At 39.7% G+C, this 24,302-nt stretch overlaps 1 protein-coding gene across 1 annotated transcript in view; it reads right to left on the bottom strand.

Moving 5' to 3' along the window:
* CREB5 (cAMP responsive element binding protein 5) overlaps positions 1–20,084 on the bottom strand; it is a gene marked incomplete at its 3' end in the record, with an annotated part of 332,872 nt that extends 312,788 nt beyond the window's left edge. Inside the window, exons 1-3 of the mRNA XM_082846274.1 lie at positions 20,013–20,084; positions 14,510–14,603; positions 1,711–1,832 (exon numbers count right to left, since the gene is read on the bottom strand). Coding sequence (XP_082702400.1) covers positions 1,711–1,832; positions 14,510–14,603; positions 20,013–20,066 — 270 coding nt within the window. The 5' untranslated portion in view covers positions 20,067–20,084. The remainder of the gene's footprint in view (positions 1–1,710; positions 1,833–14,509; positions 14,604–20,012) is intronic.
* Between the last annotated feature and the right edge of the window lie 4,218 nt (positions 20,085–24,302).

The following is a 24,302-nucleotide window of genomic DNA, read 5'->3' as shown; positions in this document are numbered from 1 at the left end:
TCAGTTCCTCAGGGGAAGCAAACTATTTCCTGGAATTCAGATCTGCAAGAATTTCCTCCCATGGGGCTTCATATAGGAGATCATGAGTACTATGCAAAGGAGAAGATCTAAATCCGCCCCCCGACCATGGGCTTCCTAAAGCTGTTAAATCTTGAAAAATGTCTTTGGGAAAATTAAGGGTATACACTTCGATTAAAACCCTTCTATCAGAAATGAAGACGATACAGACCAAGTACACACCTTTCTTATAGTTTGGAAGAAGCCAACCTTGACTATCTCAAGGAATGAATGAACTTAATCCCTCAGTCATCTACATATGCCATGTCCATCAGCAAAGCTAAATTTATTACTCAACCAGAGGAAATTTACTAGACTTTTTGGTTCCTCGGTCCCTTGCTGTTTTTATGTTTTTTTAAAAATCTATTTCTATTGCAATGAAATATAGAACGCATGCCTTCTTTTTTATTTAGTTAAAAATATCAAGTGCTCAGAACAGTGTCTGGCAAATAAGTGCTAAATAAGTGTTTGCTTTGAAAAAGAAAAAAGGCGCTTCACTGGGCGGGTGTAGGGGCGTTGTCAAGTATGAATGACTAATTATAAATCAAATGAGTTGACTGAGATTTTAAACCCCTCTTGTAACCTATTTTCAGGATTTTTCCGAAAGCAGTACAGACTGAATGGCTATTTTGATGTGAGAATGTGACATGAAAAATCTGGTGGAGGGGGATTATTATAATTTCACATAGAGGAGGATTCAAAGGTTTTGAAACACTTAGAGAAATATCAGAACCTTTTAAAATTTCTTCTCCGGATGGAACAGCTGGAAGTTCAGAATCCATTACGATGTAGCCGGCGCTTCCTTTCAACCAGCTTTCACAGTCTAAGTCTCTGTTCATGGGATGTATCTAATTTGTTGTTTAGTACATTGTGGGCATTCAATAATGGTCTATCAAAAAAGTTTAAAAACACCAAAAAGCTTCATTATCATATTTAGTTGTGACTCTATTTCTTTTCCTTAATCTGGTAAAGTGATTTTTAAATCACTTTACACGACATTACAATAAAAACTGACTATATTCTGGAGGGATTCGTAAAGTGACTTTTCTACATTTGTAAGGACAAATAATCCACACTTATAGTGAACCTATTTGTTCCCACAACAACAGATGTTCAATAATATGACCAGGAAGGAATTATGAACGTGGTGGAGAGATACCGGGAAGATAATGCAAATCAGACAGTTACAACCTGGGCCAAAATCAGGTGAAATCCTCTCTTCTACTGCTACAATCCTTCGCTTGTCATCTTACCCCTTGACCCTTGTCCTTTGCACTCACCACGCAGGTAAAGCTTGCTCTTATTTAGCACAGTAAAACAACAACTTTTTTTTTTTTTTTTTTTAAACAACAACTTTTGAATAGAACAATTCTGTGAGTTTTTCTGACTCAGGTCAAGAATCAGGTAACTTTATTTTGGCTTCAATTTCATATTTCAGATAATCTGCTTTTCCCATGGTTTTTCTAGCCTTGGATTCTACAACCAGGGATTCATCCATTTTCAAAAAAAAAAACCATCAAACACTTGCAAACGGATAAATGCTGTTTTAGAGCATTATCAGCACAGTCTGCGGTGCCACCTAGTTCCCATGCAGATGTTTCTAGCAGGTGCTAGAGGAGACACCTGTCCAGGTGTCCGTCCAAGCAAACCTACCCGCTTGCTGCTCTCTTCCTCTTGAGCCTTCCTGAACTCGTGCTCGAGGGAGCAGTCCAGCTCATTGAAGAGCCCCACCTCCTCGCAGTTCTTCAGGAATCTCGTTGGGGTTGGAGTCTGATCTGAAAACAGAGACCGAGGGATCATAAATGGGACCTTTTCCTCAAAAGTCAGTGGCAAGTATGAACTAATAAATTCACTAATCCCCTCCCCTCGCCTTAATGATGATGCCGAGTGGCCACCCATAATCTTCCAGCCCTTTAAATAAAATGAGAATATGGAAGAAAATAAAACCATAAAGCCCAGAGGAGCAATATGATGTGTAGAAGGCTGTGACATGGGAGGGCTTCCCAAGCCTCCCTCTGGACAACTTCAGGCGAGGAGATCCCACAGTTGACTTTCTGGAGTTCATATCGTTTGAATACACATTGCAAGGTGTGGAATAACTCTCTTTTAACTGGAAAACATGATTTAGCTAAAATAAGGCCAAAAATATCTACAGAGTCCATGTTAAGCCTGATTTTAGGGGGCTGGGAGGACAAAAAAAATTATAAATGTTTATATCAAACAAAAAGAGAGAAACAAGCATTCAATTCCTTTTTCTTAATGGAGAATAAAAATTTAGCAATTCTTTCTCTCATTTTCGGAGTCACAGAAGGATGATGAAAGGTTCCAAGTCAAACACATTCAGCTTCCATCCCTTAAAAATATAATTATTAATTTTATTTTCCTTTTGCTGTAGCCAAAAGAATGTTTTGAGAAGACTCTCTAAAAGGAACAGAATTTCTTTCATATTCTTCATGGTCTGGAGAGCGTACTACTTAAAAACTGGAGGATCTGAAACCACTATTTGTGGCTCAATATTTATGCAGCATTTGCAGTTTATAAAACATTTTCGCACACATTCTCTAGAATCTAGATCTCACAAGATCCTATAAGGTAAGCAGAGTAGAATCTCACCTTTGTAATTATTAAGTACATTCATCTTCCTTGTAAAGGTGCACTCGAGTGGACATGAATAAAACTGTGTAAACTGCCTTTTTCACAGAAACAGAAGATAAAAGAACCAGAGAGGACCACTTCCCAGTGGGGAAGTCTGGCCACACCAATTATTTTACAAGCGAAGAAAATGGAAGGCCTGAGTGATTAAGGGTCTTGTCCAAGGTCTCCCAGGTAGATGTGGCAACACTAGGATTATAACCAAAGGCTTGGTGCTATTTCCATTATATATATACATGCATTATTCCCACCTGAGCCTGTGGCAGACAGTGCTAGACTGATTACGGCCCTTGTCCAGCTTGACCTACACTCAGTCTCAAATCTTTTCCTGCACAGTCCTCTAAGCCATCACCACCAGTCAAATGAAGAATGCCCTCAAGTTGATACGAATTTGCAATTTCTGCACTCTCTTTAGAAATTCCTATATGGCAAGAAATTAGAATCTTATTTATTTATTACAGTAATCCCAGTAAATTATCTACTGAGATTCAAAGAATATCTTAACACCCATGAAGCTGAAATGGCTTGATATCTCCACTTAATCAGCCCTTCCAAGGCAATGTCTCCCGATACCCTATGGGCACAGAGCTTTACTGACTGAGAAGTAACCGAATGGCTGATCTGGATTCCAATCAACAAAATACCCATCTGCATTCTTTCCCATTCTTAGCCCAATCTCCAAGCTTCTGAGCTCTCTTTGCAGTACACAGAAAGCCTACAACAGACGATCATAAATTGGACATTATAGATAAAAGACATGCAAAGGATTGGGTTTCACTGAAAATAGTTTTATTAGAAAATTAATTAATTTATTAAGATACACATATATGCCTAAGTATCCAATATATACCTATAGCAGTTATGTGTTGTGGCTTATAAAATATAAAATTAGTATTTATGTAGCATTTTGCAGTTTACATTTTTACCCACATCGTCTAGAATCTATTAATAGATCTCACAAGAGCCTATGTGGTAAGCAGGGTGCATATTATTTTAGGACAGGAGAAATAAGTTAAGTACCTTGCACAGGGTCACACAATTTGTAACCATCTTATCACTATTAAGTCCTCTCTTACTTTCGGACATAATCCCTTCTCAATCTAAATCCCATGCTTTGCCTAGACTCTCCTGCCAGGTTCAAAGGTCTTTGGTGCATGTGTAAAAGACAACACTGACAACCCAGAAATCCAGATTAGAAAATCATGTGGTTTTGGGGAAATTACTTACATTCTCTGGACTTCAAGTTCATCATCTTTCAAATAAAGTTCTAAAGTTACATGATTCTGTGAATCCTAAAATCAGCACCACAACTAGGTTCGCTTCAGAAGTCACTGTTAGGGGGCTTCACTGGTGGCGCAGTGGTTGAGAGTCCGCCTGCCGATGCAGGGGAAATGGGTTCGTGCCCTGGTCTGGGAAGATCCCACATGCTGCAGAGCGGCTGGGCCCGTGAGCCATGGCCGCTGAGCCTGTGCTCCGCAACGCAAGAGGCCACAACAGTGAGAGTCCCGCGTACCGAAAAAGTCACTGTTAGTAGATCAAAGAAAATATGACCACATAAAGGATAGTTGAACAGGAACATCAGTAACAACTGGTTAGACACTGGAAATTAGGCCAGAGGTAAGGGCTAGATATATAGATAAAGGAGATTTATGAACAGAAGGTGTAAATAGACGAAACGTGAGAGTGGAAATATAAGGGTGTGGGGTGGGGTGTGTGTGTGTGTGTGTGTGTGTGTGTGTGTGTGTGTGTGTTAAGGGTGTGGTGTGTGTGTGTGTTAAGGGTGTGTGTGTGTGTGTTAAGGGTGGTGTGTGTGTGTGTGTGTGTTAAGGGTGTGGTGTGTGGGTGTGTGGGTGTGTTAAGGGTGTGTGTGTGTGTTAAGGGTGGTGTGTGTGTGTGGGTGTGTGTTAAGGGTGTATGTGTGTGTGTTAAGGGTGGTGTGTGTGTGTGTGTGTGTGTTAAGGGTGTATGTGCGTGTGTGTGTTAAGGGTGTGTGTGCGTGTGTGCGTGCGTGTGTATACGTTTACTGGATGCTTAGTCCATGCCAGGCATAGTGCTAAGTGCTTTGTATGCATCATCTCATTAATTTTCACATCAACCACATTAGGTAAAAATTATTTCCTCCATTTTACTTATGAGGAAACTGAAAGTCGCCTTTGGCCCCATTTAGTAATGGAGTTGCTTAATTGTATAAGTAATTGACATTCCTAACAATCCTTGGTTCTTCTGAAATATCTTGGAATCATTTATATCCCTCACACAACAGAACTGCATTACAAGCCTACAGACTCTTCACTATCTGAGAGGAACATTTTTGTGACTAAAAAACCTGAGAAAGTATCACATGACAGAACTGAAATAGTAGACCACTTGTCATCAATGGGAATTTAGTTTGCCAGGTTTTAATTTTCCTTTTATTCCTCTATGCTCCTTTGTTGGAGATTTACAAGTTGAGGACCATGATTCCAGGTAGAGAGAATAGCAATCCTAGAGGCTCCATGAGACTCCTGAACTTTGAGACATGCTCATGAGATGCTCCATGAAACTGAATTCAGGTTGGCAGTTGGGGGCCCAAGCCCCAAGCAAAGTTGAGAGATGTTTTCTGTCTCCTCTAACGCAAAATTATTCCCAGATACCGGCATGCACCTACATACACCAGCAAAGGGAGGCCGAAGGAGCATGGCACAGGACAGTAATGGCACCGTCCATCATGCTGAGCCTCTCTGCAGCAATAGGGAAACAAAGCTATGGAACAAGGGGAGCTATGGGCAGTAAAGACAGCTGGTTCCCTCCTATCCCCAGAGACAAAGACTCAGAGGAAGGCCCCAGAGTTGTTACCAAACGTGACTTTCTTTGCCATATGATAAGAGTGAGGGAAAAGCAAAACTGTAATCTGTATCCACATTTGGAATAGATAAGGCACACTGTTCCTAATATTTAATTCATTTTCTTCTTGTGAATGAGCTATTCTTTCCAGTTACAACAGGAACCAGAAAATGGAGCTTAACTTTTGTTTTAACATTTATTAGAATTAATACAGGGTCTCTAGTCATCTTTGATCCCACATGGTACCAGTTCCAAGTAAGCCAGGCAATGTGCAAATCTTCAAAAGGGGGACAGCTAAATCTATCAGCTGCTTAAATAAAAGAGGCAGAGTTTCTCAGCCACATGAATGCCTTGTCAAATAACTACTCCAGCTGAAATTAGACCAGAAGTAAGTGGGTAATATCCATGGTCATAAGTTAAAATTCTTGTAATCTACACCTTATTTAGAACCAAGAGCATGCACCAGTTAGCTACAGCAGCAGCAATGTCTATGTCCTGAAAAACAGTGACCGATGCTCTACTAGGGGATAATATCTAAGGTGTGTTCCGCAGTGACAGGCCACACTCCAAGGTCTTACAGGAACTGGTTCCAGTGGGAACTCAGAGCTGAGATGACTGTTTAAGGACTTATGCTCCCCTTTCTTTTAGTGCTTCCACTCCAGTGAGGTCCATCTGAATGAGAGAAGATAACCCCAAATCTCAAACTAAACAAAAAGTTAATAGCTTTTGAGTTTGAACTTTACCTGAGTTTAAAGTATTTTGTTGTTACCTTTGTAAATCTGCACTGGTGCTGCAGAAATGCCTGCATGCTACCTTCTCACAGTCTACAAAGAGCACACCAGGTTCTCAGGAGACCTAGACACCCAGGGCCAGTGCAAGTGAGAAATCTTACCCTCCTGTACTCCTCTCAAGCGTCGTTGGGGATTTCTTTACCAATCGGACATGAAAGATTGAAAAGTTCGTCATATTTCAACATCTGGTTCCCTTCCTGGAATGATGAGTCTGTTTCTTGAAAACAGGAGCATCTTTTCATAAAATCACTGCCTCTGTAAATAGCTAGGTAGAGGACATGTGCCATGCAGAGGCTCTACTTGCATATCTGCCCGGAAGAGTGCCACAAACTTGGCATTATGAGTTAGGAATTCACCCATCACTTCTATGATAGGAAATCCTGTATCACATTACATCTGGGAAGGACCACAAGTATATGGTCAGGACTACTAGGAAAAAAAGCATCTCACTAAGTTTTCCAATCAGTCCATAGTCTGTCTACCATCAAGTGCTTCAGTCCCAGCAAGTATGATTATTCCAAAGCCAAAATGACAAGCACACAGCTAAAGCAGAAACCCGATTCTTCTTTTAAAAAGTGTTTAGTCTGTTCTACATTTAATAATAGGTTGCTACCTTATTCGGTTTCAGAGCTGTGTTTGAGTTATATGTTTGTCTATATTTCATTTTCCTCAATGGGAAAAAAATAAAGGCAAGGTGACAAGCCATCAATTAAAAAAAAAAAAAAAAAAAGGAAAAGCAGACTTCCCATCATACACCAGAGGAGAAAAATATGAGTCCCCTAAGAAAATTTTTTTTCCTATTGGTCTGACAGTCTCAGCTACGGTATCACTAAAGGACTCTATAAAGTAATTCTACATAATTTTGTATTAAATTGATACTATAAAAGCCTCACTAATTCAGACCAGTTATAAGAAAGATCAGTTTGAATTAGTGACCATTCTAACTATAGGGTATTTTTAAAAAGGCAATGCATTTTTATTATTTACATGACTCAATTTCAGCCAACAAAATGTAGCTTAATGGAATTCCTCAAGAATGCTGTTCAAATCAGTAGAGAAAAGTATTGGAATTAGCCTATCTATTTTAGTAAGAGTTGGGGTTCTCAAAAAAGGCATTTCTCTTCGAGACTTTTAATATTCTTTTTATAGTCATATTTACCCCATGAATTTTTCAGCAAATGCTTTCTTTAAAATATTCTTATACCTTATCTGAATTTTAATAAAGTCCTAATTGAGTTTACATTAAATGAATTTAAAAATGCATAATCCTTTATAAGAGTTATAATCAGTAACAACTGACAGAATTCCGAGGAATTCTAGACAGGCTTCTTTGCGATAAATGTGCCTTTTATTGAGTGTGAATATACAATAGGAGCACTAGGGTCCTTTCAGTAACACTGACATAACTATTTCCCTACATCCGTCCCAAGAGGCAGTGCTACCATGGGACAAACAAAGGTAACTCTGGTTTTTAAACAATAGCTGTGGGATGCTTAAAAATTGACCCGGACTGGGGTGATCCAGGTCAGTGAGACACGCTCTTACACTCTTGAATCACATGCTGGAATCCATTTATTTCAAGCTAGAGAGCTGGTAGACTAGAGAGGCTGTGAGTCAACTAGAAAATGCTCTGATAAAGGCATCTCTTACAACACATGGCTCCAGAAGACATAGGTATAGACTTAAATAATTCAAGTATACTTTCCACACCTACATACTCACTATTAGCCATGGCTTACCCCTAGGTGTTCCAACAGCAATTAAGCCACAATTTTATTTCATTTTAGAGGAGCTGAGCTGGTAAAAAGGGTTATTAACACTGTGAAACCATGTCTCTGCTGGCCACGTGAACAAAGGGATCAAAATTTGCCCTGAATAGTGGAAGCTAAAGCTTAATGTTTCCACTTAGTCACTCATTGCCTGAGTTCTACTATACTCTTTGTCAAAAGGGATTGGTTTCCAGATTAAACAAACTGGAAGCCAGTTTTTCATATATAAAGGAAGACTGTAGATCAATGCCTTTGACGTATTCAGGTGAATTTTCAAAATTCTATTTTGCTTGACCAACTAAAAACATGAATGAGAAGCTGACATGTCCAAATGCCAATGCAGTAAGTCCCTACATACAAAAGAGTTCTGTGCCAAAAGTGCGTTCGTGTAAGTCCAACAAAATTAGCCTAGGTACCCAACTAACACAGTCGGATATATCGTACTATACCGTAATAGGTTTATAATACTTTTCATACAAATAATACATAAAAAACAAACAAACACAGTACAGTAAACTACACAAAAGCACAACCACATGCACTCACATGACAACGTGAACTAACTTATGTGAATGGACACGCTAACGAACGTTTGCATCTTTGAAAGTTTGCAACTTGAAGGTTCGTATGTGTTGCTACAATCTCCTTCTAAAAATGTTTGACCAGTCTCTCCATTTGATGAGTATTGAAGGGATAAGTCAATAATATAAGAAAAATCAGTTCATAGATTTATATCCAAACATAAATCTAAGGCCAAAACATACTAAAAATAATATGTGTACCTCACCAAATCTATGTGTACAGTGAGAAAATTATAGACAGATAGGGACTTTGGACAAATTGCTTATCCTCTTGATCTTGTTTACTCATATGAAAAAAAAGTGGCCAGGATTAAATGACAATGTATATAAAGCAGGGGGAATATTACAGGCATAAGATAAGGCAATAAATGGTAGCTATTTCTATTATCATGCTGCCCTCTGATGCAAGCCATCTCCACCACCCTCTGTTCCATAAAGATCTGATTAATTTCCATAATGAGAAGTCACTATGTAACTTTACCATCAATGGAAGAGAAAGAAGCTAAGTATGGGACATACTTAGCATGTGTGTGTGTGTGTGTGTGTGTGTGCGCGCGCGCGCGCAAGAGAGACAGAGACAGAGACAGAGATTTATTTACTTTTTGTATCCCAGTTCATTCCAAAAAGAATCTGGAGTGAGATATGTCACCTTTCCTCTGGCTCCTCCCTTAAAATGCTCTTGGATTATTAAGTAGGGTTTATAGCAAAGAGCCATGAGCAATGGATTCGGGTTCTGAGATTGTCTGGTTGATCACAAACAATCTCTTGGAGACAAAAGTTCTACTTCATTGAAAACATTTTGCTTTCTCCACAGTAAGTATCAGGTTTAGAGCCTGGAACTAGAGATAGGCCCTACTTCTAGACCTAGTCCAGGTCTCAGTTGGGTTCTGAAGGACTATACTGTCATTTATATTAGATGCTCTGCATCAGACGGTGATAAGGAAGATGGGATGAGGAAGCCAGTCTCTCTTGCCTCTCTTCCATGTGTCAGCGTAAGATACAGCCAGCTGCACTGCATCTGGTCTTGGGGTTTTACCACTTCCAGCCCCATCATATTCAGAGGTCAGGGACGAAGAACCCCTGAGCCTGGAGTGCTGAACATCAGGTCTTGGCTGAAATGCCACTCATCTAGAAGAGGCCTGTCCTGACCTCCCCTGGGGAGCCTGCTGGCCGCTGGTGTCACATTATCATGATTTATCTTCATCGGAGCACTTCTCCCTAACTGATATTTTCTTGTTTATTTATCTGGGGATTTTTGGTTTTGTTGTTTTTTGGGTTTTTTGTCTATTATCTCTCTTTCTCCCTACCCCCAACAGCATATAATCAGTTCCATAGAAGAGGGAACTCATCTGTCTGGTTCAATGCCACATCCCCAGCACCCAGCACAATAGGATCCTTGCAGGCCCTCATTAAATGTTTGTTGACTAAATGAATGGTGATGAAGGGGCAACTTCAGACCCTCTTCCCACACCTCAGCTGGTGCCTGTCCTAACTTCTCTCTAAGCACAGCCCAGTTGCCTGCAGCATTAATCGGGCTGTGATGTCTGGTGAGGGAATTGACTAGGCATTTAAAGGCATGGTCCCCTGTCTCTTTCTCAGGTTTCCCACCTGAGTGTGGATCAGGTTTTATCTTTTGGGAAAGGCCTGCAGTACTCTTGAACTTCATCTTCCCTTTCATGAAGCAAAATCAGTCATCTTCTACGTCAATATTACTACCGTATTCCCCCAACACACAACATACACACACAGAGTTCTCATTTAGTATATTATTTGCTTATTATTTGTTCAACTACAAAGTTGTACTTTGATTCCTATTCTGTTTTGTTTTGTTTTTTCCCTGTACAGACCCTGGGAACCCTGTAAAGAAGTGGGGGTGGGGATGTTTGATAGGGCAAGATTTAGGAATTTCTGGATACCTAGACATAATACTATTAAAATAGACCCAAACACCATCCTCTTTGTCTCTAATACTGAAATTTGATCATAATTTGCAAGCCAAACAGATCTGGTGTCATGTGGTAGCTGGTACTTTTACAACCTGTATGTGGACGTATACTGTCTTCAATGGATTCTCATTTCAAAACTGGCACCTAAAAACCTTTGCTATCACAACTTCCCTCACCATGAAATTATCTTCTATCAGACGGAGAATAGTTGAAGGGAAAGGTTCATGCCCCTTGTCACATCAGGACACTGGAAATGTACCACAGAGCCCAAATAAGGATGGAAGGACCAAGGTGGGAGGGAATGGAAGTCTTTGCCCTCAGAATCCAACACCACCACCCCTATTCATGTCCTTACTAGGGACATGTACTGTCCCTTTAGAAGGAGGGGTTTTATGTTTACTATCTATCAGTAAGAGCAGACTAATGTTAATAAAACACCATGACCGTCACTTTTATTATCCTGCTTTGTGGCATGTCAAAGATTATTTACAAAAAAAAAAAAAAAAAGATTATTTACAGTCATTTTGAGTAATAAATTCTACCTGGCTTAAATAAAATGGACTTTATGGCAAAGCTATAAAATTATTTCAGATCTTACAACTCTTTGGACATTTACCCCTCAAATGTATATGTGTGATATCTTAATAACTTCCCTAACTATAATATTTGCAATTAAAGAAGGATGAAGTGATTTTCCAAAATTTAGGTTAGCTAGACACCCTGAAATTAGTAATAAACATACCTACTATACTTTATCTCCTTAATATATGTTAAACTCCAATTCATCTGAAATGAAATTTTGGGTAATTGAATATTGCTTTAAAAAAATAGACCAAATATTGCTTGAAAAAAAATAATAGCCTTGAACATTTTTGCCCTGATGAGGCTTTCTGATCTAAGGTTTGATTTATACTATTTTTATTTTTATTGTTACTATATTTTGAGCTGTACAAAATTATTCATCTTCATGAGAGGCCACAAAATAGGTTTAAGGTACCTTAAGAAATAAAATTCTAATGAACATATTTTTAATAAAAGCAGATTCTGAAGCTTTTGATAAATTTAAATCTGAGTAAATTAAGATACAAACAAATAAAACTTCAGTCATATTGACAATCACAATCTAATATGCTAAAACTGAAATGATGTTTGAGATAAATATATTTTAAAGACTTTCCTGGAAAAAAAATGCAAAGCACAAATACTCAGCAAATAGCATATTACAATTCAGTGTGGACAACATTGGCATATGACATGTAGTTGACACCTCAGCCTCTGGAGCTGGACTGGATAGCTCTGTATTCTGTTCCAGCAAGAAATTTCTACGAGACTACAAACATGCAGAGTGGGTAGCAAGTTTAAAAATTTAGCACAGGGAACTATATCCAATCTCCTGGGATAAACCATAATGGAAAAGAATATTTTTTTAAAAGAATGTATATCTGTGTATAACTGGGTCCCTCTGCTGCACAGCAGAAATTAGCACAACACTGTAAATCAACTATCCTTCAATTAAAAAATGGTTTAAAAAAATTTAGCACTTAATTTCATTGGGAGTATGAAATGGCCTCATACCAGCTTCAATATAAAACCTGAGAAAGCAAAATAAAATATGCCCTTATATCATTCATGCTGTTTTTCCTCAGTTATTTCTCCCTTCATTTTCTTATTCTGAGTTTGACATAACAAATTAATAAGAATCTGGTAAGAACTACTGAAATGCTTCAAGAGTTTCATCAAAAACCTATAGGAAATCTATAGAAACGTTCCCACATCTTTAGCTACTTTTTTTCAGACCTTTGGATGGGGCTCCCTGTAGGGCCATCCCAGCAGTCTACCTGAGAGATACTATGCTGGTACTTACCTCTATAGTGATCATATCGCTACATAATCACCACTCCTTCACACTCACCTCCCACTTCCCTACCCCCAGGCAGCCTATTTTAGGGATCCTGTTTGGGAGAAATAAAGGGTGAACTTATTACTTGAAATATTGAGAATTCCACAGTCTAGAGCCTTGCTACTTTCCTATACATGTTCATCGTTAAACTATAAGGTTACACCACGTGTGACTCTATAGAACGTAATAAATGATAAAAACAAAAGAACAGAACACCCTTCCTAACCCTTCTAGGCTTTCGTAATTCTTAGAAATTTGAGTTTCTGCATCTCTGTTTCTAGACTTAAGGAAAGACAAAGTTGTTTCTGAAGAGCCATCTAGTTCAATAAAAACAAACAGGCTGAGAGAGAGGTGGTAGAGGAGGGAAGGGAAGAAGCTGCCTTCGAACACGAGAGTCTTGCAAATCACAGCCCATCTGCACCACTAACAAGTCACGGGCCAGACAGTGAAGACCTGTGGACAGTCCCGTCACCGGGAGTATTTGATCATATATATAAACTGATGAAGCCTGACAAAGCAGTAGCTGGTGCAAGTCAGAGGGTTAGGACTGCAGGATCAAGGGCCCTATTTTTTTGCCCTGTTGGTGAGTTTGGGAAAGTTGCTGCCTCTCCCACGCCCCTTCATCTCTATCTGTAAAATGTGGGTTGTAATAATAACCTGTCTGAAAAAACTCTTAGGGTATTTACTAATAAGAGCAATAATAAAATACTTGTAGGGCTTCCCTGGTGTCACAGTGGTTGAGAGTCCGCCTGCCGATGCAGGGGATGCGGGTTCGGACCCCGGTCCGGGAAGATCCCACGTGCCGCGGAGCGGCTGGGCCCGTGAGCCATGGCCGCTGAGCCTGCGCGTCCGGAGCCTGTGCTCCGCAACGGGAGAGGCCACAACAGTGAGAGGCCCGCGTACAGCAAAAAAAAAAAAAAATACTTGTAAAATTTAACTGCCATAGAAATGCTCAATTATACGAGCCAGTTTTGCCTGTGCAGTCAGTTTCTCTTCTGATATCATTTAAAACATGTTCATGGGCGTATTATTTCTTTCACGATGCCAGGGAGACAGTGGCTTGAGTGAAATATTTCTAGCCTGAGAAAGGCAACAGGAAATGCTTCAATTGCCCTGCTAGGGTTTATGAAACTCTTGCACTTACCTGCTTTCATTGGATCACAATAAGCCTGTGAAATAGACTGGGCAGATAAAATCATTCCCATTTAATGGAAAAAGAAACTGAAGCCCAGAAGTGTTTACCAACTTGCTCAAGGTCATCTGGCCAGGCTAGAGTTCAAGTTTCCTTACTCCTTGCACTCTTTCTAATTTACCACACTACCTCTCAAGACGGGACAGAATGGAAATTAATTGATGGATTATCATTATTATTTATTTATGATCACATTTGCTGAGCACTTGTATTTCCACACATTGTCTTATTTAATTTCCCAATTATGAAGCAGGTACTATTTCTTAAGGAAACCTTCACTGACCAGCTCAGTCCAGAAAGAGAGCTCCTTCTGCTAAAGCCACATAGCATTTTTCCTTACAATGTTCATTTGATATATATGATGGACAGTCCTCTATTTTAGCTAAGTTTTCACACACACATTGTGATGTCCTCGAAAACAGTAATCATATCAATCTTCGCGCCTCCACAGCACTCAGAACAGTGCAGTGTGCATTACAGATGCTCAATTAACATCTGTTGCTTGAGTAATTACAGGTATGTGATGTTAAAAAATCCTTACATGGAGCCAAGTTTCATAGTAATAAATATTTCACATTCCAGAAAACAAGAAGTCAGAGCTCTCCAATTATTTGAGTGAACACTACATTAGCAGATTACATTCCTGCTTACCATTATTTTAAGCCTCAGCTATACTTTAGAAATATAGATTTTCAAGGTGTAGAATTTGCCAGTGGAAATCATCCTATTCTGTAGAACAAGTATCTCACATGAGGCTGATCTGATCACCCAAAGCGTCTTTGCCTGATGGCTCCTTACCTGATAACATACTGTCTGTTTTTATTGAGGGAAACTTCAAAGTCATTTCATGCTTGTGCCTATGAATCATCAGATGGTCCTCTGTTGGGAAGCGCTGTCAAACAAATAGAAAAAAAGGGAGAGGGGAGAGGAGCCATTCAGTTTTGTAATATATATTTCACCATCATAAAGAAAAAGATTCATTCAGCACTGCAAACGTGACAAGGAAAACAAAAAATTAGTTCTGAAAAAGTGTGAAAGCATGGTAAGTAAAATGACAAATTATTTTACGCAACCACATATGCATTCATGTCAAACTCTGGAAAAGAACTACACGTCACGCTTAATTATTTGCCATATATATCTACAGATGTACCCCATGACATTTGCATAGTATGTTTCTGTTTATGAAGACCTTGCACACTGATTATCTCATTAATTATAATTATACATATGATTTATAGTAACAGCAAATTATTTTGAGTGTTCTATACTCCATGCAGTGTAGTAAACCAACACTTTATTTTTAATTTTCAGGGAATGATATTATGGTTGTCAAAAATGCTGCGCCCAAATATTTTCAGCTGTCTGGCTTCTGGTCATATGGTGGAATTGGATTTCCTGGCCCTCTTGTGGTTGGGTGGGGCCGTGTGAGTAGTTCTACCCATTGAGTCATGAATGGAAGTGACATGTCATCCAGATGTGAGCATCTATTTCTTGGGGCAAGACCCTCTCCCTTTTAGCAAAGAGATTCACAGTACAAGAAATAGTGGCCCCTCAATCATCCTAAATCTCTGAAGAATTACGAAGAGCATCTCTGAATTCTGCAGGATTATGAAAAATATCCTGCCAATCTATAACTGAGATGTACGTTTGGGCAACTGAAATAAGCCTTTGTTGTGTCAAGTCACTGAAGCTTTGAACTAATTTGTTATTGCAGCAGATCCCAGCCTATCCTGACTCAGACTGGTATGTTTTAATAACTGAACTTAACAGAGTATCTGCTTTATCAAAGTCAAATGAAAATTCAACAAAAGACAATAAAGTCTGCTGAATATTTCCGAATCTTTGACAATCTAGAAAATCTCTCAGAGCGTCCCAGCTCCTCAGGCTAGCCATTATAAATTTCAATCACCATTGTATATTAAGGTAGAAATCTTTTCTGCAAACAGCATAATTTGTATTCACGGGAATGAGGGGATTCACTGGGCTAAATCCTTTGGAATATTCTAAAAGTAGTTCTTCAAAAAAATATCACTTATTTCTTTGTCATTTGTATAACATAAATTGGAGAGTACAGAAGTTGCAACACATGGTGATCATGCCAGATTTCTGAATACACAGAAGTCTTCATGACATGTGGGTTTTTCCTGCAGGATCATCTGGTCCTCTATAACACTATAGTAGAATGACTGCATCAAATAAGTGACACTACCATATGTGGCTTAGACACAGAGGTTAAATTTCGTAGTCTTTCTGTCAAAAGCCTTATTATAATTCTTTTCTGTAATATATACCAAAAAACAACATGGGAATAGCCTTTATTTGCAGTCATTTTGTTAGCCATTTTTGGCTCCATAAAATAATGACCTAAAATAGAATATAAACAAGAATACTTATTATATACTACTAATAATCTCCATGATATCTCATATTAATTATAATTACCTTCCAAATAAGACCATACAGGATATCTGTGATTTTTTTTTTATTTGGTAGTAAAATAGCAAATTGTAAATAACCAAAAGGTACAGTCTGCAATAGATACAGAGCTGAGAGAGGCCACTGGAACTTAAAACGAGGTAAATGCAGAGGACAAAGGAACAGTGAAATTAACATTGGACTTTGTGAGATCAGAAAGAGCAAGAGAAGCTTGTTTCTCCTCACTTTTGGGACAAAGCTAACTTATAAGGAGCCGTAACACACACACACACACACACACACACACACACACACACACACACACGCACACACACGCACACACACACACACAAAACCTCCCAGGTATTATAGGCCATTCCTAATAGAGCAAAGGTTCTTTCCAATGAGGGAAAAAGGGGGTGGGAGGGGAATCCATCCATCACCTCCAACACAGCGCAAGCACTCATAATTCATATTTACTCCCCTTTGCAATTCCCAGCCATCCTTTCTTCTCCATGCAGGTCCCAGGCTATGGAACATCGCTCAAGTAAATGCCATGATGGACTGATTCCCTAACACCCCACCAGGAGACCCCTGGAATCACTGGCCAGCCACCATACTTTCTCAATTCTAATATCTCTTCAATTGAAAGATGCTCATATTTTTATAATAGCTCATCAAGAAAAAGAAACACTTCCACATTAAATAGAGACATCAAGTTTTAGATATATCTTTACATTTAAATTTAGTGGGGGTTGAAGGAAGAGGCTTGGAATTTTACCTTAAAACCAAGAAACTATGTAAATTCTCAAGTCTCATGTTTCTCCAAACCTTTCCTCAGTTCACCCAGCCTTCTCAAGGAAATGACCTGCTCCTTCACTGAAGTTCAAGGTCATTTGAAATGCACCCCTTCAACATGTATTATCACCTCCATCTCAGAATTTACATTAACTTCATAGGTCCTATTTCCTTTCCCTCCTGTCTCTGAGGAATGAGCATCGCCCGCCCCCCCACAGGATCCTCTACACCCCTGTAGTCTGGGGAAGGGCACTCCAGCTGTGGTCCTTCAAGCCAGCATGCTCACTCCTCCTTGCCCTTGACTAAATCCAGCCTGGCGAGCCTTGACTTGATATATGTATACGTATAGCTGATTCACTTTGTTATAAAGCAGAAACTAACACACCACTGTGAAGCTATTTTACTCCAATAAAGATGTTAAAAAAAAAAAAAAAAACTTTTCTCAAGCTGCTTCCTTCTCAGGCTACCATTATATCACTCTGCTTCCCGTCACTCCCTAGCACTCTTGAAAGGCTCCTCTATGCTGGCTACCTCCACTTCCTCACTACCCACTCACTCAATCTGGCCCCCACCCCGACTCCTCTGTCATAGGTCGCCGGCAAACAGCCAACTGCCAAACCCAACAGCCCCTGCTCAGGCCTCTCGCTGTGCCAGCTCTAGCAGCGTCTGACACCAGTGACCACACGTCTGTAGCATTTATTTATTTATACCCTGCCAGATTCCAAAAAGGAGAAAAGATGGCTTAGAGCAATACCTAAAATATAGAATGGGGGAGCATCACTTAGAAGTAGGTGATTCCCAAGAGGGAAAGGATCCAAAAAGAAACAAGGCTAAAGCCAAAATGCAAGTCACTGGGCAGTCACTCTCAACCGGGGGCAATTTGGCCCCCAAGGGGACATTTAGTAATGCCTGGAAACATTTCTGGTTTTCGCCACTGGGGAGCGCTACTGGGATCTAACACATAGAGGTCAGGGATGCTGCTAAGCCTCCTATAATGCACAGGGAAGCCCCCCACACATACACAACAAAGAATTATTCAGCCCCAAATATTGGTAGTGCCAAGCTTGGGAAATTCTGCCACACAGTCCAATGTCCTCTGTGCACTTCTTTTCTCTCTGACTTATCCAAATGCTGGATGCGGCTAAATACCCCTTTCTTAAAGGCTCTCCTCTACCATCATTCACAATCCTGGACTCTCCTGGAACCCTAACTTGCCATGAACCCTTTCTGGCCTTTGCTAAGTGTCTTGAGGATCCCTTTCCCTTAAATGCCCCTTCCACAGAGACACCCCCATTATCCTCCCCAAGTAAAAAGTAAATCCCCCTAGGATGGTCTTCAGGGTGGCCTGTGCTCTTCCTTCATGGAAAATTGCAATTCATTAATTAACTGATGAATTGCTCATGTGGTTCCACATGTAATGCCTAGGCTAGAAGTTCCGTGAAGGCAGGGATACATGTGTTTTATGCACAGAGCAGGCCCCTCAAAAATGTGCTGAGTGACTCAAATTGAATAAAACTTAATGTCACATTTTTACAGCCAAAGCAAAGCAAACTGCTCAAGTTATTGGATTCTTTCTGGCTACTGAGACTCCCCCTTAAGGAAACTAAGTGGAAATCAGTTTTAACTTAGATAAGGCAATTTTCTGCATTCACAATGGAGAGTCCTGGTCTAGCAGAACTTTTCCCAGTACTTCAACCTATCTGTGTCTTCCCAGTGTTTCCTATTTCAAAAGGACCTCCAAAACCAGCTTGCCAAAATATAGTTGAAATTCAAAATAATATTCTCTACTGCTTTCCTTATTTATTAGGTAAAAACCAACATTCATATAAAAGCCCCTGGAGAATCTGCCAGAACACAAGCAAAGGAGGCTGGTTTCTCAGCTGGTGGCTGATGTCAACAGCGGCATCGCAAGGCAATAACATTTCATGTTTCCATGACATAGTCCCTCCAGGAAGCTTCCAGAACCCTCCTCAAACTCTCTGGGGAGATACAATGAAAAGGGTCCTTAATGGACATCACCTCTCACTGACTCCCAGACATTGCTCTACGCTGTGCTGCCAACCCCACAACGTAAACAGGCAAGAGAGTGGGGCTTGATTCCACCTGAAACTACTGGGCACTTCAGAGAAAGAGAGCATAACTACCCACATGCCTGTGCTCTGAGTTCTAAGCTTGTCCTTTATCCCATAAAATGAAGATCTTGGCATGACAGCACCATGTGTGGTCATTTTCCAATGACTGGAACTTGGAGATATCCAAAGGGTCCAGTGTAGGAAAAGTCACCATCCTGTTCCAAAGGAAAAAGGTCAAATTCTGATTTTAGATGACGGATGTTTCCAGTTTCTTTCAGAGATGGGTTCTAGTACAATAGTAGCAGCAGTCACCATAGCAACAGTGGGCGTCAATTGAGCACAACGTGCAGGTCCTTTACTAAACACTCCACACACAGTACCTCATGTAAGCCTCACGTCTAATCCACTTGATGGCAGCCATCAGAGGCTAAAAGAGGGTTAACCCAGCATAGCAGGCCAACTTCCTCTCTCAAAGTTTAGATAAATGGAAAAACTATGGGTTCTAGATGAGTCATAGGGGGTTTATTTTACTCAAACGGGAAAACGAAACAAAATCGAATTCAGTCTCTGATGGTGAGCTATTTTACCAGTAATCCAAAGGCCCAGAATTCAAGTGGCTATTGTCAAAAAGAGCACCCTCTTTCCCCCTGTCTGAAATAACAATCCTGAACATCTGGTGGGCAGGATGCGGCTGGCTCGCTTCCAGGGGAAAGTTATGGATGGAAATGGCCAACACTGATGTATTTCAGAGGCTGTGAGGGAAGTAGTTCAAACTAGTCAAAGTGGAAAATGATGATGATGATGATGGTGATGATGATGGTGATGATGATGATGATGATGATGATGGTGATGGTGATGATGATGGTGATGATGATGGTGAGGGGGACTTTGAGAATATCTTGGTGAAGAAGAAAAGCCAACAACAGGCATGACTGCCAAGTGAGAGTTGCCTCACTGTGGGGAAGGTACTGCATCCCCTGCAGGCCAGAGTGGAGGACCCCCCCTACACTCACCTGGGAGCAGCCTGGGGCACTGCAGACAAACGGCCTCTCCTGCTCCAAATTCATCTTGGATTCCTCATAAATCTGAAGGGTCGGGGGAGAGAGGAAGGAAAAAAGAAATTCATGAATATCTCCTGCTTCTACCTGAGAAAGGCAATGGCTCGGAGCCCCCTCCTATGCCAATTCCCAAATTAGATGAGAAAAACATAAACATGAACAACAGGTCCTGCCTTGCTCAAGTTTATTAGGCTCTCTGCAGTCCAAGTTCCCACTGTGTTTTCTTGAGTGCATATTTACTGCACTTTGAAGAAAAAATGCCAACAAAATGCAACCAAAAACAATGTCTATTGCAGCAGAAATTCTGCCTGGTGGGTGTTATCATCAGGTAAAACTCCACCTGTGCAAGGCAAAGAGCAAGAGGAGGGTAGTTACTGGGCAATCATCAGTGTGAGGACCAACCCTGAGCATCAGGTCAAATGATTCTCCCATGATCACCCCACTGAGATTCAGCATGAACAAGGGACGCAAGGTAGCCCTACAGCCAGCTTAGCAAATGACCCTGGCAGTGAGCCACGGTCTTAAATTCTCTTTCATCTCAGGCATTTGATGATGCCTCAGCAAAAGCTATCCAAGTTGTGCAGAAGTGACGAGAAATCAGCAAATGCAAAAAGCATTACCTTAAATATTTCATTAATTTGGTTTTACAGGCTAATTTGAAATTAAAATCAGATTAAGGCGACTGCCCCTCTGATCTAGATAAGTTGTCTGGAATAAGGTAGCTTTGCAGGGAGAAACCTTATGTTGTGATCTCAGGCATATGTTAAACTAGAGTATGGTCTTTTCTTATGCAGGGGTTAGGTTCTAAGGTAAGTTCATTAGGCAAAAATTGAGCGTAATCAAATATCTTTGCAAATCTTCCCCCAAACCGATAAAAGTACAATATTTATGATTGTGTGGTTACTAATCTATACAGTAACATAAATTTTTTAAAAAATATCATAAGGAATACTATACAATTGAAGTTCCACAATTTAAATAGTTTTCTAAATCATACTTTTCTTTTTGCCAGTTTTGAAACTGAGTTTAAATAAGCTCCATGTGCTGCTGGTGGGACACGGCTTCATTATAGAACTAAAACCTACTGTTTTGTCTCTGAAGAAAGGAAGTTCTGTGCTTCCTTAAAATTCTACTTGTAGGTTATTCCAAAGGAGTCTTAAGTCACCTTCACCCTTGAAAGAGGAAACTCTGCTTCACTCATGGAATAGTTACCCTTCATCCAAGAAAACTTTATCATCTTGCAAAAAAAAAAAAAAACCAACTCTAATTTGTACGTCATTACAGCCTTCCCCCAAACACTAATATATCCACATATATTCTTTGGGAAATAGAGGCATACTTTCACTTTTCTGAAACACAAAATGAAAACACTTGCCTTAGATAACACTCCTAGTCAGATATTAAAAACAAATTTTAAAATGTAAACTCTCTTCACATCACTATTCCTCAATTTTCACTAAGTAATGCCCTTTTCACTCTCCATTTGGAATGACTAGTCACCTATCAAGGCAGTAATGTCGAATAATTTTACAGTTTTCCTGTATCAGGCATATTGGTTAAACTTTTTTACTCTATTATATTTAGAAGAAGAAGGAAAAAAATGCAAGTATCTTCCGAAGTTTTCCACTTGCCCTTGTCTGAGGAAAGTCATGAGCAACTAAAATGACTTCTCACATCTCATTATTCATGTGATTTTGCCATCACTTATCATAGAGCATCCCTCCTCCCCGCTGTGAATTCTGATGACTTACTTCTAAGCCTCCAAATAAAGAGTGACTTTAAAGCTGAGAAAATGATTTTGATCCAAGATAGAACAAACAGCATAGTAACTGGGTTATTCATTAATATTAAATATGCCTTGTTTTTCTAGTAAACTTTTTAAAACACTTCCCTGGAACTTTTCTGTCTCTGGGTCCATGATCTGCCTGACCATTACCAGGTCACTAAACTGCTTCATGCCTCAATTTCCCCTCCTTTAAATGGGGGTATGAATATCAATCTTCAACTCCTTCATTCCTGTATCACACCAATCAGTTAGGGAGCCATTTCCAAATTATGGAGAAAGGTCTTAAAGGTATTTAAGTGTGTGTGTTTGGAGGTGGGGGGAGGTTTTGTGGACAAGTGTTACTGGAACCTCACTCTAATATTAACTATTCCTCATGTATAATGGAGAAGTTGCTATGAAGTAAGTCTTTCTTGGACATCATTTAACAATTCTGATTGCTAAAGTAACCAAAGAATGCCAATATTAGTCATATTATTAACCAATATTAAGATTACATGATGGTAAAATGGGAATGTTCCAAGAAAGTTCCATATAAATACATGTATGGTCTACATCTGAAAGAAGTAATTCGTGATAATAATTAAATTAATGTCCAACCGATAGAAGTGGTCAAGATTGGAAGTGCTACTGCTGCAGTTTAAAGGGGATTCATTAATAAGCCAAAGTGAAGAGAGAGACTGACCAAGCCTTGCCACATCAGTATGAGGAGGAAGTATTCTTCTACCATAGTCACAACTCTATCCCAAACCTGAGTCCACCAAAATGCTGGCTTTTCCCATAAATTCAGGCCCTTAATGGTAACAGTTTATCAATTCTGCTTAACGTCAACATGAGCTACCTTATCTTAATTATTGGTTATAATTTGCATACGAACTGCAGCAAATATCATGGAATTATATGATGCTAGCGATAGGAGACTGAACAACGTTCAGTCGCAAAAAAAATTTCAGTCATATAGATTCACTCTGTCTTATTGAGCCTTCATAGTCTGGACGCCACACTTAGAGGAATAGGACCAATCAGACAACTATTGAGTCTGCCTTCAAATAGTTTAGAGTTCATTATGTTCAACTGAGTTACCAGTCATTGTATTATTTTATTATTAAAACATATATGAATCTGTATCAATTTATCGCATGCTATGAATCCCATGGACCAAATGCTTTGGCAACATACTATCGGAATAAGTGTCCTGAGGTAAAATGGCAGCTGCTAAAATAAAATACGTTTTAAGTGATGAATAAGGTCTGAGTGGGTGTATATATATGTGTGAAGCTCAACTGCTTTATTTTGATGCTCTGCGTTCCCACATTTAGCCCTCTATAAACAGCACACCCTTGCTCATTCCTCCTGTGTGGGTGTTGGGGATAGTTTTACTAAATAGTACCACTCTACCACGCAGGCTTCATTAGTTTTATCAACCAGTATGATCTGGTCTGATGTACTAGTCAAGAGCCATGATCTCTTTTTATGGTCTATTATTATGGTTCTTTTCTAGCACACATTGTAATAATTATTCTCTCAAGCAGACTTCTACTAAAGCCCTGTGTATATTCTTTTATCATCCATCACATGGGGGGCAAATTACTCAGACATGATTTTAGCCAGGCTGTTCTGCATTTGGTCCTCAGAGGTCAGGCCTCATCTTCTCATTTCCCATTCAGTTGTTTTACTAGCTGGGATGTTTTAATGAACCAGGTTTTGCTTGGCAACCGCCATACCCCAGGCTGCACTGCACAGAGCTGCCATAGTAGGCGTTCAATAAATATTTGTGGGATGGATAATGAATCCTGAATCACCACAATAAACCGTCTCAAACAGCTTGCTTTTTCCCTACTCCTAAGGCAGTGGTCCTCAAACTTTTCGGCCCACAGCCAAGTTTTCAGCAAGGCAAGAGTTTGTGCAGGCCAATAATTCCACCTGTTCCCAGTTATGACCAGAGAAGAAATCTCACCAGGTTTAATGGAAAAAAGTCAAAGTTGCTTTTGGTGAAAACAACAGTCTAGTTTTCATTAAATTTCACATGTAAAGGTATGAATTCATTATGAATTCAGTCTGTTAATATTGTCACAGATGCTGAAACCACTGGAGTCCAGTCTATTAACCATGTGTGGACTGTTTATGGCACCCCGAGAGGGCCCTCTGAGTAACACCCAGTGCCCCATATCTTTGGTTAAATACAGTAATAATTGGGGAGGGAGCTGTCTAATCATTTCAGAGTTTCTTTACAAATAGTATCATTTTTTGTTCCTCCTTTTCCAAAGTTTAGCTTCAATGTTCACTTAGAACAAATGCCTCAAGAGTCTAATCTCCCTTCAGAGTTTTGGAAAACAATACAAAACCCTAATAACAAACCCTAATGGTGTATTAAGCGAGTAGAGCTTTTTCGTAGCCGACAAGGAGATGACAGGTTTGATTTACAATTCAAACTAAACTGCCACTGGATTCAGCTGGCCTCT

This window comes from Leucopleurus acutus, assembly GCF_964270905.1.
Source record: "Leucopleurus acutus genome assembly, chromosome: 9".
Lineage (NCBI taxonomy): Eukaryota > Metazoa > Chordata > Mammalia > Artiodactyla > Delphinidae > Leucopleurus > Leucopleurus acutus.
Note: the sequence above shows the minus strand (reverse complement) of the source record. Positions and strands in the feature narration are given on the sequence as shown.